The following is a 15,402-nucleotide window of genomic DNA, read 5'->3' as shown; positions in this document are numbered from 1 at the left end:
TGGTTGGACTCGAAGATCTTTAAGGTCTTTGCCAACCTGAGTGATTCTATGATTCCATGATTCTATGATTCTATACATGTGGCATTTGCAGGGATGCAGTTGTTGCTGGAAGGACTTCAAGGCTGCAGAGTGGAAGCTAGAACCAAGTTAACAATCTAGGAGTACCTGAACAGGCTTGAAGAGTGAACCCATGGGAACCTAATGCAATTCAACAAAGTCAAGTGCAAGATATTGTGCTTTAATTGATCAGGGCAATCCCAGACATTCATACTGGGAGAAGAACTCCTTGAGAGCAGCCCTGTGGATGAGGACTCGGAGTCCTGGTGGATGAATAGCTGGACGTGAGACAGCAGTGTGCACTTGCAGCCCACAGAGCAACTGTATTCCGGGCTGCAGCAAAAGAGGGGTGGCAGCAGGGAGAGGGAAGCGATTGTCCCTTTCTATTCTGCCCATGTGAGGCCCCAACTGGAGTACTGTGTCCAGGGCTGGGGCCCCCAGCACAGGGATGAGGAGATGCTGGAGTGGGTCCAGAGGAGCAAGGGCCCCTCACAGCATCGCACAGGTGTAGTCTGGGTAGCTAACAGTACTAACAGGACATGTAAGAGGTGAATGCTTTCTTGTGCTGACACAAGCTGTTACAGGATTGCGTTCCTGATGGATTCTGATATGAAGATAATGATTGTTTGCGGGAATCCTTATTATCAAGTGTCAAGCCTATCTGATTGTTTGGAAGTTGTTTTTGTCTTCTGTAAGAAATTTTGGCAGCCCTTTGTAAACATTGGGTCAGAGGTGGTGTTAGACCAGTTGCCTTCTTTTCTGAGCAGTGTTTCACTGACCTGAATGCTTCCCTGTGACCTCTCACAGAGTATATCTGTGGCTGCTTCTTCCAGTTGAATGTGGAAAGGCATAAGCCAATTTCATTGAGTGCCCCTTGGTATCCACTTCCAGGCTGTGTGAGCTTGATCTTAGCCCTGTATCCACACAACTGGTTTTTGAACAGCTGCTATATTCACTTTCTTTCATCACCCAGGAAACATGGTCCGCATTGCCCGCCCTTCTCCTTCTTCAGTGGGGCAGAGCCATGGGCACTGTCAAAGGAAGATCTAAGCTAGCTCCTGTTCAGCCCTACTTCTGCATCAGGGCAAATGCACCACTGATGAGGCTGGAATGATTTTGGTGATGTGATTCATTGTTTTCTACCCTGCCTAGTATGTGTTTTGTGCAGTGTCACGGTGTTAAGTTCATAGTGTGCAGCATGTCTGCATGTTTTGTGGTTCTGCAGGAGTGTGAGGGCAGAGGCGAAGGGCTTTATTACATTGGAAGAGGCACTCACTTCCTCTTTACCTAAGCTCAAGTCCTTAGTCTTGCTCCCCACCCTTCACACCTGGAGCTTGTTTTTGTTCTGGGGGTAGTGCTAAGACTCACATGCTCTTCTGAGGTGCAGGAGTAGTTTTGTTCAGAATCTTCTGAGGTGGTCAGGCTGTTGGGAGCTGGCAGGTAAAGTGGTGTGGGTGTGAGTCCACGCTGGGTTATGTATTATAAACCTCTCCATATGTTGTGAGTTCAGTTCCCAGTGGCAGGTGCTAGACAAGGTGTTTCATCTCTTTTGCATATGTTTTCTCTATTACGAGACAAAAACGTTTTGTTTTTATATTGATGACTGTCTCCAGATAACGATCAAATGGATTTCATTTGCCACAAATCTTGCTTGAGGAATCTGGGCTTAACCCCACACCCAGAAACACTCACAGTACCTGATTTACTCTATCTTGGAGTGTACTGATGAATCGTTGGTGTGATCTTTCACCTTCTGGATTATTTTGTAGGTGAATGGCAGAACATGTGGACGTGATGAACCGAGAAGTTAGAAGATCCTGAACCAACTTTACTGACAATGTCGGGAATGTTTCTTGAGATGGGTGCTCTAGTTCTTGATGCTCAGGCTGCCTGACTCAGCTGCATCTCCTCAATCCTCAGTTGCCAGGTAGTAGTTATAGGGATGTTAGTACTCTGTACTCAGGGAGTGAACAAAATGGTTGCTGATATGCAGGCATGAAGGATGAGAAAGTATCTGCATCTCTCTAGCAAGTGGTTAGCGGCAAGTGGTGGTTTCTCTCTGACATAGGTTTTGAGTATCCCTTGGTACTGGGGCTAATAAGGCAAACTACTGTATGTTCTGATGCTAGGGTAGTCTTATGACAGAAGATCTTGGGGTTCAGGCTTGCTGTTCCCGATAATGTGAGAAAATAAAAACAGGCCAAACACCTTAAGAAGAGGATAATGATTTAATTTAAGCAAAGACCAGTAATACTTAAACAGAGAAATGACTATATCCAATTTTTATGTTTTCACATGATAACACCTCTGTCTCAAGTGGAATATATAATATTAACATACAAGGGAGATAAAAGCTTGTTTGTAGCAAAATCAGCCCTGTAACTGTTAAAATATTCCAAAGAAACTCATGCTGCCTTCTGAATTGTGTATTCAGTGGTCATCCTCATGTTTCTTACCTTCTTAACACACCTTACCCTACCTACCCACCTTCACCAAAATCCCATAAAACCATGGAATACAATGAAAGAAAGAAACAAACCCCTATACCAATCCCTATACCTATATTCAAATGCTAAATAGAAATCTTGGAGGGCTTTGCTGGATGAAGGAACTTCCTGTATGAATCTTCAAGGGTATTTTCTAATTAGTTCAGCAATTTTCCGAAACATTTTCTCACCTGCATCAAGGCCCCAGACAAAATCAAGATGTCCCCAGAAAGGGAAATTCTCATGGTAATAGAGATTATTAATCCTAGAAAGTAGTTTTGTTATGTCTTTGGGATCTGCAAATTTGTCTTGTCCACCACTCCAAACGGCAATGGGCGTGCTTATCTTCTCTATCTCGTATGCAGGAGGAGTAGTCTGTAAGAAAGGGAGGGCATCTGAGTGAATGCTGTTATATCAGAAGCTGTGTTTAGAAAAAGGATTCTGTGCACTTCTGTTTCTCTTCTGTACTCACTACAGGAAAACAGCAGGGATCGAGTCCACTCTCTTAATGTCTGTTTTCCTTGCTCCAGTGCCTACATATCATGGAAGAGAATGATCCATCCTATTAGACTCTTTCTGCAGTGCATGGCTATGAGTTGTCCTGAACTTTGACATCTGCTTATTCTAATCATAGGTATGGATATGGAAAAAGCAGTGTTTCTTTTTATCAGGAGAGAATGGCAGAGATGTTTTCATGTCCGTCCCCCCGTCCCCATCCCCCCCCCCTTCCATGTTATTTTGGAGTTAAGAAACTTCTCAAAAGCAAAGCAAGAGATGCATTTCCTTTTCTTTCTATTTTTCTTTTTGTTTGTTTGCTTTTTTGGCCATGCTGGTGTTCTACTTAAAGGTGGGGGTTGGATATTCCTTGGGAAGAGGTGCTGTGCCACACTCATCCAGTCTAGGACTTAGATGTGGCTCTTGGTCATTTGGGAATGGCAGGTAAATGAACATGTCACTGGACACATCCCTGCATCACTTGGGAAAGCAAAATGAATTTCTATTAGCTGTCTGCAAGGAACTATCTGTGCCTTTTGCACTTAGTAGTATTAGATTCAGGTGAAACATTATCTCAGATCAATCTCTCCTTCTTTCTGCAGCATCTGAAGTCATGTATTCTTAGTTTTGCCAGAACAAAAGGAGATGTTCTCGGAAAAACCATATTGCCTTACCTGGTTGTATTTCTGCATGTTTATCTTTGAGCCATAGTCATAAGCTTGGAATCGGTCTGTATGGGATAGCTGTAAATATTGAACAAGGACAGATAAAATGGAAGCGTTAAGAGACAAAGCTGAGTGCTGGTGGTATTTTCCTCCCTGTGATTGAACACGAGGATCAGACAGTGGACTGAGAGTTCCTCCCGGCCCTTCCTCCAGTTGCAGGCTTCCCCAGGATGGGCCATAGCATGAGTGGCTTTGTTGCCTTGGCCCTTGCTAACCTTCTGTCCTGTTCCCCAGCTGCCACCATTGGGATGCTTTGTTTTTCAAATTTGGCTGGAGTCACTTCAGCTAGTTGTGAGGTGGGGCTGTGTTCAGTTTTCACATTGGGAAGAGGACCTATCTAGAACCTCTCAGGGCTATTATTAGTTGTGTAGTGTGATATACAATATCTCCTCCCAACACACATCACAACGATACATCGTTTGTGTGTCAGTGGTGTCTGATCTGCTCACAGTAGTGGTGACCTTTCCAGACAGTGTTATTCTTAAAAGAGCTCGGCTACTGTAGGTGGATTGCAATTAGTTTGTCACTTAGCAGTAGTCTTCTTGAATCAGTTTTGTTATAAAAAGTAACTAAATTGAATCTGTTCTAGTGGAAAGGTGAGTGCATTTTAAAAATTCAATCCTGGTTAGTAATGTGATTAGTGGGTGGTTTTATATAATGAAAGGTGAGAGGCCATTATGGAGCTCTTCCTCAGTTATTCCCACGTGGGCTGAGATGAAGGTTTGAGTAATTGAGGATGCCAATAGAAATCTGCTACCTTGCTTTCATTTACCGAATCTGGGTGCTGATGATCTGGATGCTGGAGAGTTGAACTCTTTTATCCAGTGCTGGCAGAAACAGCTGCAGTGCTGTGCACGTGCAGTGCTGTGCTTCTGAGCTGGCACTCTCTTGCCATGTTCCGGTTCAAACTCAGGTCTGAGAGTAGGATGCCAGCTGAAAGGGCTGTTCCTCACATTCCCATTGTTCCAGCAGAAGCCTTTGTGTTGCTGATGGGGCTCTGGGAGGTGATCCAGGCTGCAGTTAACCCTCTGGGAGAGAGCTTTAAGCTGGATCACACCTTTGTTCTGCCTCATCTCCTGCCTGCTCAGGTTTCCACTGTCCTCCTACTGCCTGCCAAGTGCCCAGGCTGTGCTTGAGTGCTCTTCTGCAGCTTTCAAGGTGAAAACAAAGCTGAAGGCTGAAAGCCACTGGAGCCCAGCCACAGAGAGGCCTGATGTGCCCTGGGGAAATCTTGCCTGGTACCAAAGGGACAGTTAGGGTAATGGTGTGAGAAGCAGTGCTCCCCTAGTGGCAGCTGTTCAGGGCATCGTGTGTGAAGGTATGGTGGGAATTTCCCAGAACCACTGCCTCTGCACTTCCCATAGCCTGTCAGTTGCATAAAAAACAGTAGTAAGTGGTTATAATTCAATACACAGTTATACCTGATGCCAATGAATAATATTCTGTACTGATGTCCCAGCTGGGTAATGTCCTACGTATACATCTATTCGACTCTGGAAAGAAAGCAGAATTGTTATAAAGGCCGGGATCCAGTGCTGTGACAGAATAAAGCTGAGAAGGGCCTGGGCAACACAATGCTGCTGTGTTAAAGCCCCTATTAATATAGGGGATGTTTTTTAATATTAAACAAAATTGATGGTAAATTCACAGGTGATATGATTGTACAATAGGAATTAGTACGCTGAGTTTTATCCTTATGAAAGAGTCTTTCCTACATTGTAGCTTAGTTGCATAGAAAACTGCATGTAAGGAGTGAACATGGATTTATCTTTTCTCAGTTTTTACAGTTTGCCTGATTATAAGTGGAGTTCTGCTTAATCGTTAGAGGAAGAAGGTTATTAAGGTTATTAGAGGAAGAAGGTTATGTTCACCTGTGTGAACATAATGAGATTACACATGTAAGAGCTTTTTATGGGTGGACTTGTCAAATAATGAGTGTGAGAGAGCAAAAGACAATGAGAATAGAGATGCAGAAGGTCTTCCGAAACAAAACAAAAGAAAACAAAAAAGTGTTTTCCTTTCTCCCTTATGCGAATTGAATACAAGTGGCCGATTTCATCAGCAGCAGAGGTCCTAGTTGACATTATTTGAAAAGTGCAACACGTTTCTTTATGTTCCTGGTGACTGTATATGGACACAAGGCAGAAAAATTACTTTCCTCCAGAATTACCTCCTCTCTACTGGCACTAAGGTGCTCTTAGACATGCTTACCGCATTCAGGTTTTGCGCTCTGCCCCCAGCTATGGAGTAGAGGATATTGGCACAAACTTTTTGCAGAGGTATGCACAGCTCTATTGCAAGCCTTCTCAGCAGTTCATTCTGGCGAAGAGCTCCTTTGCAACCAAGGACCAACTGAGGGGCATAAGAGTGGAAAACTTTTTCTTGTTGCAGGAGTATATCATGCAGAAAATTGCCTCTCCCTCCTCTCTAGTACTGTAGCCTCTTAACCAAGATAGCTCAAACTGCTTGTTATTCCATTGTCATTTAAAGTGCATTTTTTCCCCAGAATACACCACACATTCTTTCCGTCTCTTTATACTAGGCATGTGTCCTGGAGGTTGCTGTCCATCTGTTTACAGCGTGCAGACTTAAGTAAGAAAGGCCTATTGATTTCAATCACAGCTGTAGAGTATAGGGAGACCGTCTTTGCCCTATTACTTCTTTCAAACAGGTGCACAAAACTGTAATTTGAGTACTGATACTTAGTAAAGGTGGGGAGTCAAATGAGAGAGTGTAGAGCTGGGTATTTTACTGTATATACTGTATTTTACTGTATATACTGTATTTTCACATAATTGGTACAGCTTGGGCGGGAAGAGCATATACTCTTGCATTTTGACATACAGGAGATTTCTGTCATTCCCAGAATATACTATTAAGTTGGCAAATTCTGGTATGAAATAGATGTAACTCTTTATATTTCCTATATCATTTTATAGATAAATATTTCAGAGGCGTAAAGCAACTGCATGTTTAATGAATTTAAGTTGTGCAGTATCTGTAGTTTTCTACTTGAGCTTAAGGCTTAAGATAGTAGAGTATGTAGACAACTTTTCTTTATGGTATCTGTGAGTGTCATTCAAAACTATTGGATTTTAACAAACAGTGGTACAATATGCAAGTTTTCCTGAAGAAATTCCCAAAATTGATAGCATCAAGATTTGTAATTTTTTTCTGTGGAAAGTCTGAAGCCTACCAGCTCCATCAACAGCTCAATACCCTAAATTCAATCTTAACTCATCACCTTCTTAAAAATCAGTCTAGACTGAGTGAATCCAGCACAGACAGAGCAGGCATTTAGGTCTTTCAGAAGGAGGAATGGCATACCTTGATCACTGGCTGAGGAAGACGTGCAAATGTTACAAAAGGACTGGTAGCGTGTGTGACTGTGAGTACCGGTCCTAAAGCAAAGAACATTTTCACCTTTTGTGCCAACTCTGGGTAAGTAGAAAATGCTACAAAACCTGCAAACACAAAAGACAGAAATCAAGTTAGTGATGAGATCTTCCACAGACCGAATACATAAAAACATAGATAACAAACAAGAAATTAGACTATATTAACAGTCTCTTTCCTTACCTAAGGAAAGTATTTGGTTCTTTATAATTGATTGAGTTTGTTTTTTTTTTTTTTTTTTTTTTTCCTAAGGACCTTCATTAAAGTATATCCAAAACTGACTTTCTCAGAACTGACAAGTTTCTATTAAGCCAGTTTTTGAGAGATGATGCATCCATCTGATTTTTGGCTCCCTTAAAGTTCCCCAGACTCTAAGAAAATAATGATTTTTTCAGCTTGTAGTCTCTAAAAGACTATGTTTATGACGGCATACCATCATGTAATAAATATATGAAGGCTGAGATATTAAGAACACAATTTTTGACTTGTAGCATGCAAACTCAGGTGGGTGTGAATGCACACGAAGGAACAGTATGAGGAAGGAAGAAAGAAGTGGAAAACAAAAAGTGTATGTCCCATCCTGTTTTCTGAACACATCCAAATTTCTCCACTGACAGACTTGGTGACAATTATAGCAGGTTGCCTAAAACAGGGGTACCTATGGACAAGGGCAGAGGTGTCTTGGCCTGTGTGATTTGTGTTGCCCAAAGACACACTCTTAGAATGCTCTTATAAGAGGAAAGGCAAGTAATATTCTAGTAACAAAGATACATACAACTTCCTTCAGATATCTCCTCAGTGGTTTAGAAATAGTAGTGTGGTGAATTATAGTCACAGATAAACTATACCTAAAATAAAATGTCTCATGTTAAATTATGAGTCTTAGTAATATGTAAGTTCTGCTTTTCTCTGCTTTTCTTCTCAAACCGTTTTTTGGACAGTTGCTTTCAGCATTTACATCCAATCCATGAGGACCGGATACACACATCTTAAAAGCAGAGGTTAATCAAAGCTCCTTGTTGCTGATACTTCATGAAAAGCACCCCTTTGCTGGAAGACACTGGAAAAAGTAACAATGAATGGCTAGCGTGTAGTAAGAAAGGACACTTAGCAATACGTAGTACCACATACCTGGTAAATAGTAGCTTTTATGTATCACTAGTCCTTAGTTACAGAACTTAAAGCCTTTCTGAATCCTGTTTTGCTTGTTTGTATCGGACAGAACAGTTAGCAAGAAAGTTTCCCATATTTTTCAAGTATCAAGTTAGGAAGTATTTCTCCCTTGAGTAACTTTTTGTGAGAAAGAAAGACAGTTGACAGAGAGAGGCGCATTCCAGTCATGTAATGATGTTAGCTATTTCACAGCCAGGCAATCCTAACATTACCTGCAGTTGAACCTTCTGAGTGACCAACATAGTATACATTCTTCTGTCCAGTTTTATTCATGATGAAGTACAGCTCAGCTGGGAGATCATACTTACCTATCTCATCAAAGCTACAGGGGAGAAAAACAAAAGCTGTCAGAGGGGCATGTTGTTTATCACAGTGTGAATTGTTGAACGCCAGTTTTCCTTAGGACCGAGTAGGACCTGTTCAAAGATGAGGATACACACTCAGTCTGCATTATTTTCTGTGAACTGGGGAAGAAGATAAAAGGATGCAATTGTACTGACAAGCTACCTAATGCCCTGCTCTCTCTGCTGAGAAGGTACCCATTCTGTCCATTAGCTGAGGCTCTTGCTAGAAATGGATGTAAGTACTCTCACTAGCAGGAATAACTGTAGTGGAAATGCTGAGTCATGGCTTGAAGTAGTGATTGAGCATCTGGTAGGAAGGCAGGGTTAACCCAGGGGAGCTCAGGTGTATGCAATAATCCTGAGTGATCAGAAGGGGTAAAGCCAGGATCCACACCTTCCCAGACTTCATTTCAGGGTTGGCAGTGTAGGTAAGGTTATCTCATCTGGAGATTCCTGCATACCTGAGTATCTTACAGGCATTTTGGAGGTAAGCAGTTTCTTTCTCTCATTTCTGCACCTACTGCTCTTACATCTAAGCAGCTCCTCACTTGCTGTAGCCTGAGACCTTGTTGCTCTGCCACCTTGTTATGCCTTCCATTGTGCTTCAGTAACAAAACACATTTCTCTCTCAGTTAACGTCTATTGCCATGGATCAGATTCCATTGCTTAACTGAGCATTGTTCTCTCCTGTCTGCGTTTGGGGTAATGACATCAAGTGGGAGACCTCAAGGTTACGGATGCCTCCTGGTTCTGGAAATGTTTTCCCCAGAGGAACCAGCACCACGCACATACAAAAAATGGTGGGGTGCCTGTGTACTTCCAGCTTTGCTTCTTTGCTGATTCCAGAAAGGCCAGTCCAAGTCACCCAGCCAAATCATTCCCAGAAGTAGCTGCATCCAGAAGGAATTGGTCTGGTGCTCTTGGGTATTGTCTGTCCCATTTTAAGTCAGATTACATGAAAACCCGCTAGCCTGAAGGGTAAAGATCCTACATCCTGGTATTAGTTGCCCAAAGTTGCTAGTCCCCTGAAAGTTGCTTTCTTCAGATAGTCTTTCTCCACGGAGTACCTGAACTGCCAGAACTCTTTCTGGCATGTTTTAAGAGTCTTGTGTTTTGCAGACCAGGTGTTTCCTCGGCTGTTTCCTAGCCAAACATCGTAGCCAGCATCTGCAAGGATGAAGCCTAGACTGTTGTTGGGCAGATTAGCAATCCAGTAAGTACAGTCTGCAAAAGTACCATGGTGCAGCAAAACTGCTGGCTTTTGCCCTGAAAAAGAAGAGTGTTTTTATTAGTTTTTATGCCATAGCAACAAATAATCAGTACTCAAAACAGTACAGAGTATGATTTTACAGAAAGTTTTTTAACTATTCCTTTTTCAAGAAATTGATGAATGCTGCCCATGCATTTTGGGGTAAAATGCCTGGAGGACTTGGTTTTGGCCTAATGATTTCATGTCAAGAGTAGTAAATAAAGAATACATTTAGATGGCCTGTGCCCATATCAATTTCCCCCCAGAAAAACAATCTATAGATCACTCAATTTCTAGAAGTGAAAGATTAAAGACAAAATAGCATATTGAGACAACAAAACATGAACAGGAAACAGAGCGGCACTGTCAAGTATTTGTGGCCTTGAATTCCAGGTACAAATTTTCAGTATAGTTTTTCAATTTTTCTTAATGTTTCTTATCAACCAGTGATGTGATTTCTCACCAACAAAATGTTACAGGACATTCACCTTCTTGGCAGTAGGTTAACTGTCCTTCATGAGGAAGAGAATCTTTATTTTGATCTCAAAATAGGATTATTTTTTTTTGTCTAGAACATTTTCCTTAATTATGTTAAATGAAAGGTTCTTTTTAAATCTGAATTGCTTAAGAAGAAATTAGCAAGATTTTTTTTCCAGACTGCCAACAGTTGTACTAAACATGAAAGTAAAAGGAAATCGCATGGGGGGGGGGGGGGGGGAGTAACATAAGTTTGAAACCTGAATATAGGTTATAAAGAGGGATGTGGCCTGAACAGGCTTTTCTTATGTGCTATGACTGCCACACCTGTATTTTGCATGTTCCTCCCATTGGGAATTCTGAAAACACCAAGTATGTATCCATCCTCTGTAGTAACTTCATACTCCTCACCAGGATATCCATGATATCTGATCATTTCGGTCTGTGGGAAGCCAAGCAGAACTTGTTAATTTGCATTTACTAGATGAGTGGAAACTGTCTGAAGTTTACTTCTGTTCAGGGATGTGCAGCTAGCCAAGAATGTGCCAGGAAGATGAATGTGATATTGTGTTGCTGGCTTATTCTCTACTGCTGAATGTCATACTGGTGGGAAGGGACCCTACAGAGATTCCTGCAGCTCAGCACAGCTCTGCCCATGTAGAGACATCCATCCATCCTCTTGGGGATGGATGGATACATATGAGGATGTAGCCATGTAGGGGAGGCTGAAGGATACCAACAACAGTAAGAGCAAAAGAGCCTCCTTTTATTGATGTGGTTGATGCTCTTCACTACTTTATCTTTCAAATTGAAATACCAAGAGCTGTGGTTGCCTGGATGGGAGCACATAATTATGCTTGGAGCATTCCTGACATGCCACACTATTGTTTAGGTTTTGGCTAACTAGTGATTACTGTGGCAGTGGTACCTGTGCACTCAAGGTTACAACAATGGTGAGATGATAAACATCACCTGTGCTGCAAATAAGACTGTTCCTGGACTCTAGAGCTTGGTTGAATGTGCTGAATATGCTGTACTGTATTAGGACTGTCCCAGGAGTAGTTTTTCTGTCCATCCCAGTGTTTTCCTCCCCTTTTCTGAATGCATCTTTGTGCTTTTGGGGCTTAGGGATGATGATATTAAACAGCTCTGGTGAAGCCAGCCCATTTTGAAGGGCAAACAAGCTGAGCAGCATAGATGTGGGTCTGTTCCATAACAGTAGCATAAGGGCCATGGCTACAGGGACCGTGGCCAGAAATTAAATATTACAGATCTTCTAAAAAGATGCCTCAAAAGTCTGCTTCACATCTGCTTAGGGAAGTAGTGGTCTGGTATTTGACCCTGTATGGGACAAAGAAGAGCTGTACTGGGTGACTAAGCTGCTTGCCCAAGTGAAGTACTGCACTGGGTTGGCCCTTGGGTCACATCTGGCCCTGTGCAACAGTGCCAGAATTGTGTTTCAGCAGGGCCTTGTCCTTGAGCATGGCTGCATGAAGTAGAGACAGAGGAAGACAGGCAGGTAGCATTTAGCTTTGCTCAGCATTTATTGCATTACAAAGCTTGAAAGTTCATACCTCCTTACTAGATTCATGTGTCTGAAAATGAAAACAGACTTGAATGTGGTTGCTGGGGAGAGGAACATGAGAAGACAGACTTCCCTGTGTTCAGGTGCAGTCTCCTGAAGGAAGACTGCCTCAGCAGTCTTGATGTCTAATATGACAGAGATTGTCTTATGTGCTGATGGTACCTTTCTAGAGAGTAATCATGCAGCAGTGTTGGTATAAGACTGTGCCCAAGGATGTCTTTGGTCCTTAATGACTCCTTTACTGCTAAAATATGATTAGGTAAGCCATGTAGGGTGGAGCTCTTATTACGAAGTACCACCTATTTTTACAGTCTTGCCAGTTCTGGTGAGTCAGAGCAAGGGGGCTTGAATTACTTAGTGTTGTGAGAATCTACATGTTGAAGGAGGGGTTCAGTCACCTGTGCCAATGTACTGAGCAAGCAAGTTGTTACAGAAGAGAAGGACTTCTTTTGAGACTAGAAACTAGCCTCTGCCTCTGCTTCTCTTTAGCAGTGCAGTCTATGTGGATAGGATGCCAAGTTTTCTTTTAGGAGGGTACCCCTTACTACCATGCTTGATGGATCTTTGTCTTGACAGGATCCTGCTCTTTCCTGCCTTGTGCTTTAGCTGGAAACATCAAGATGTGTTGAGAGAGGTGACTATGCAAGCAAAAGTCATAGTTATAAGCCACGTTTGTCATGTATCTATTAGGGTTCACCCTAAATGCAGGCAGAGAAAGCCCATTATTCTAGCTGAATTTGTGTATTGTGTGCCCTATCAAGTCACAGCTTCTGAGGTTAGAATTCAGTGGCCTGGATCTCCAGTGCTCTCCAGCAGCTTCTGGGGAGTTGCTGGCCCTTTGAGCCAAGAGCAGGAGCTGGCACAGTCTATTCCAATGCTGTGTTGGTGTCCTGGTGCAACACACAAATCGCATCTGCCCCCACTGCATTCAGAGCTGGCCCTCGCTGCAGTCCTGAGTCGAATGCAGTGGCTATGGGAAAGGCAGGTTGGGAAAATGGGCAATAGGGAGCGGGCCCTTCTTTAAGCCTCCTCACGTAGACTTTTAGAGATGGTACAGTGGTAGTGGGGTGTTGTGAAAGACACGTTAAGAAGGTATGCAGAGAATATGACACAACTTACAACGTTCATGAGGTCTTCAGGGTTGCGTTGCTTCCTGTGCAGTCCTTCCTCTGATTTCAGAGTGTGGGGTGCTGTGAATCCTGCTGAAAAGGCAACGACCTGGGAGCACAGGAGCACGAGGAGACACCACATCTTGGGGCTGTGTGAAAGAGCAGATGCAGTGTGCTTGTTTTAGGAAGAGAGAGCTGTGGAATTTGTCACGGACCATTAAGTCTGGAGTCTCTTCTAGGTTGCCCCGGGTGTGCTTCCTAAGGGGCTCACAGAAATACATACCTGTGTAAGGTGGGACTGTCTACAGTTAACACCATGTAACAGGGTAAGAAATGAGTCAAGGGCTTCAAGAGGATGTGGAACAGGCCTAGGGGAATGTTCTTGCTGAACAACAGTGCCAATTTGTCCCATGAGTTCCTTCCTTCCTTCCTTTCACATATGGTCCTACCTATTGTAAATGTGCATCTTGACCACCTGAAGGTTAAGACTGTGTCTTCTCTTCTTTGGTTTGTTTGGCTTTTTGGGGTTTTTTGGGGGGGGATTGATGTGAGGCAGCCTATTGGCTGAATAGAAATTGCGGAGTGGAATCTACTTAGTGCCTTGCTGTGTGGAACACAAGCAAAAGTCAGCTGTTACATGTTAGTTTTAGCCATAGCTGCCTTGGTAATGATCTTAGAGGAACCAGCATCGAGGTTGTGAAAACAGGGTGTTCTATCTGTCATGTGGTGGAGAAGACCTTCAGGATTTGGAGAGCTAGGAAGGGATGACTAAGAAATTTGTTCTCTCTAAACTTCTTCATGAGAGAGCGAGTTTTCAGTTCTCTTAGGTTTTTTTTTTTAATTAAATCTTTACCCCTTGAGTCACTAGAGCAATTAAATTAAATAGGAAATACCCTAAATTTTAAGATCGCCACACAAATTTACTCTAGTGCATCTACTTTGCAGTAACCAAACAGTAACATTTTTCATTGACCAATCTACTTTTTTTTTTTTTTTGCCATTCTATAGACTAACTACTTTATAAAGCAAAATTATTGTCCTTTTCAGGCATACTTTTTCTTGTCAACTGTATTGTCAGCTGGCTTAGCTGGCATGCTTTAAGGCACTTAAAGATTAATGCTTTCCAAATCAGATAAAGTGCAGCAATTAGTGCATGCCAAGACCTGGAGATGCCTCATTAATTTCAGAGGTGAAGTCTTGACTGTGTGAGCTTTGAACAACTATCTATCCTTTTTATGTTATAAGGTAATATAAAGGGAAATGTTTACCTGAGGCATTAACAGAAATATTTCATTTAAAAAAAGGGGGGGGGGAATAGGCCACTTGAAAGACATTAAGAAAGCCATTCAAAACTTCTGAAGATTTTTGCAATTTAAAGAAAGTAAGCTTTAAAGTTTCTAGAAATCTATCAGTGTACTCTTGAGTCTTTTGTTTTTTTCCACATGTAACAGTAAGTGGGACTAAAAGCCACCCAATTAGTTAACATAGATAGCAGATAGATGAATATCCTGGTTAATTTACGAAGAAAAGTTAAATGCAACTGAAACTGTGAAAGCAAATAGTCACTTCACGTGTGCCTTTTCAACACTGATACTTTCAGTCAACCACAATGACAGCTTTGGGAGAAAAACATTAGCAGAGCAAAATGAAAATGTCAGTTACAACTTTCATGGCACCAGCTGGTCAGTGACTACTACTTCTCAAGTTTGGCAAATGTGCCCTTTGTTGAATAGCAGCAGGTTTACAGATCAGAGGGTACGGAGTGTTTGCTCTCACAGTTAACCGAACGAAAGAAGATTACACATCTTACAGAGGCAGACAAGAAAGAGACTGCAAACATATATGTAGCGGTGACTTACCTTTACTTCGACTGCTTCACTTAAGTCTTCTGCTTCAGTTCCTCGTCTGTCTCTGCTAGCAGACTGATTCACTGGTGGAAACCTATGTCAATAAAAGGAAATCAAAATTAATTTAAGAGCAGCAGTAGGGTGTTGTGTGTTCCCTGTGAGTATAGGCAAGCATGCTTAAGTGCTGATTTGGCAGTACTTATAATAAACAGCACCTTTGTATGACATTCTGAAAGACCTAATTGCACCAACGACCAGGAGAGGTTAAGAGGCACCTAACCTGTGGTTAGGATGTTTAGCAGGGACCTGGGGGTTCATGTTCCCCGATGCTGTGACAGGCTCTGTACTACTGCCTGTTTTGGGGAGTGTTCATATTATTCTGGAATGAAGATGAATGCAGCTGTTCTCAAAACTTTCTGGCTAAGAATAAAATCTGTTTCTGTGATTTGTGAAGTAGGT

The 15,402-nt window shown here is 42.3% G+C and overlaps 1 protein-coding gene across 1 annotated transcript; it reads right to left on the bottom strand.

Moving 5' to 3' along the window:
• Nucleotides 1-2,266: 2,266 nt before the first annotated feature.
• On the bottom strand, nucleotides 2,267-14,999 carry LIPML4 (lipase member M-like 4). Its single transcript, XM_015288416.3, has 10 exons — nucleotides 14,956-14,999; nucleotides 13,107-13,245; nucleotides 10,730-10,844; nucleotides 9,744-9,942; nucleotides 8,545-8,654; nucleotides 7,091-7,227; nucleotides 5,975-6,115; nucleotides 5,185-5,256; nucleotides 3,713-3,781; nucleotides 2,267-2,918 (listed from the first exon to the last, which is right to left on the bottom strand). The coding sequence occupies exons 2-10, from the start codon at nucleotides 13,236-13,238 to the stop codon at nucleotides 2,685-2,687; spliced, it is 1,209 nt and encodes a 402-aa protein (XP_015143902.2). The 5' UTR covers nucleotides 13,239-13,245; nucleotides 14,956-14,999; the 3' UTR covers nucleotides 2,267-2,684.
• Between the last annotated feature and the right edge of the window lie 403 nt (nucleotides 15,000-15,402).

Source organism: Gallus gallus, chromosome 6, assembly GCF_016699485.2.
Source record: "Gallus gallus isolate bGalGal1 chromosome 6, bGalGal1.mat.broiler.GRCg7b, whole genome shotgun sequence".
NCBI lineage: Eukaryota > Metazoa > Chordata > Aves > Galliformes > Phasianidae > Gallus > Gallus gallus.
This window is presented reverse-complemented; position numbering and strand designations above follow the sequence as displayed.

Coding starts and splice junctions, on each gene's coding strand:
- LIPML4 (XM_015288416.3), bottom strand. CDS start 13,238: ATGTGGTGTCTCCTCGTGCTCCTGTGCTCCCAGGTCGTTGCCTTTTCA. Junction 9,943..10,729: donor GAGGAACATGCAAAATACAG/GTGTGGCAGTCA, acceptor CTTCTTTTTCAG/GGCAAAAGCCAGCAGTTTTG. Junction 5,257..5,974: donor GAGCGCAAAACCTGAATGCG/GTAAGCATGTCT, acceptor CTTTCTTTCCAG/AGTCGAATAGATGTATACGT.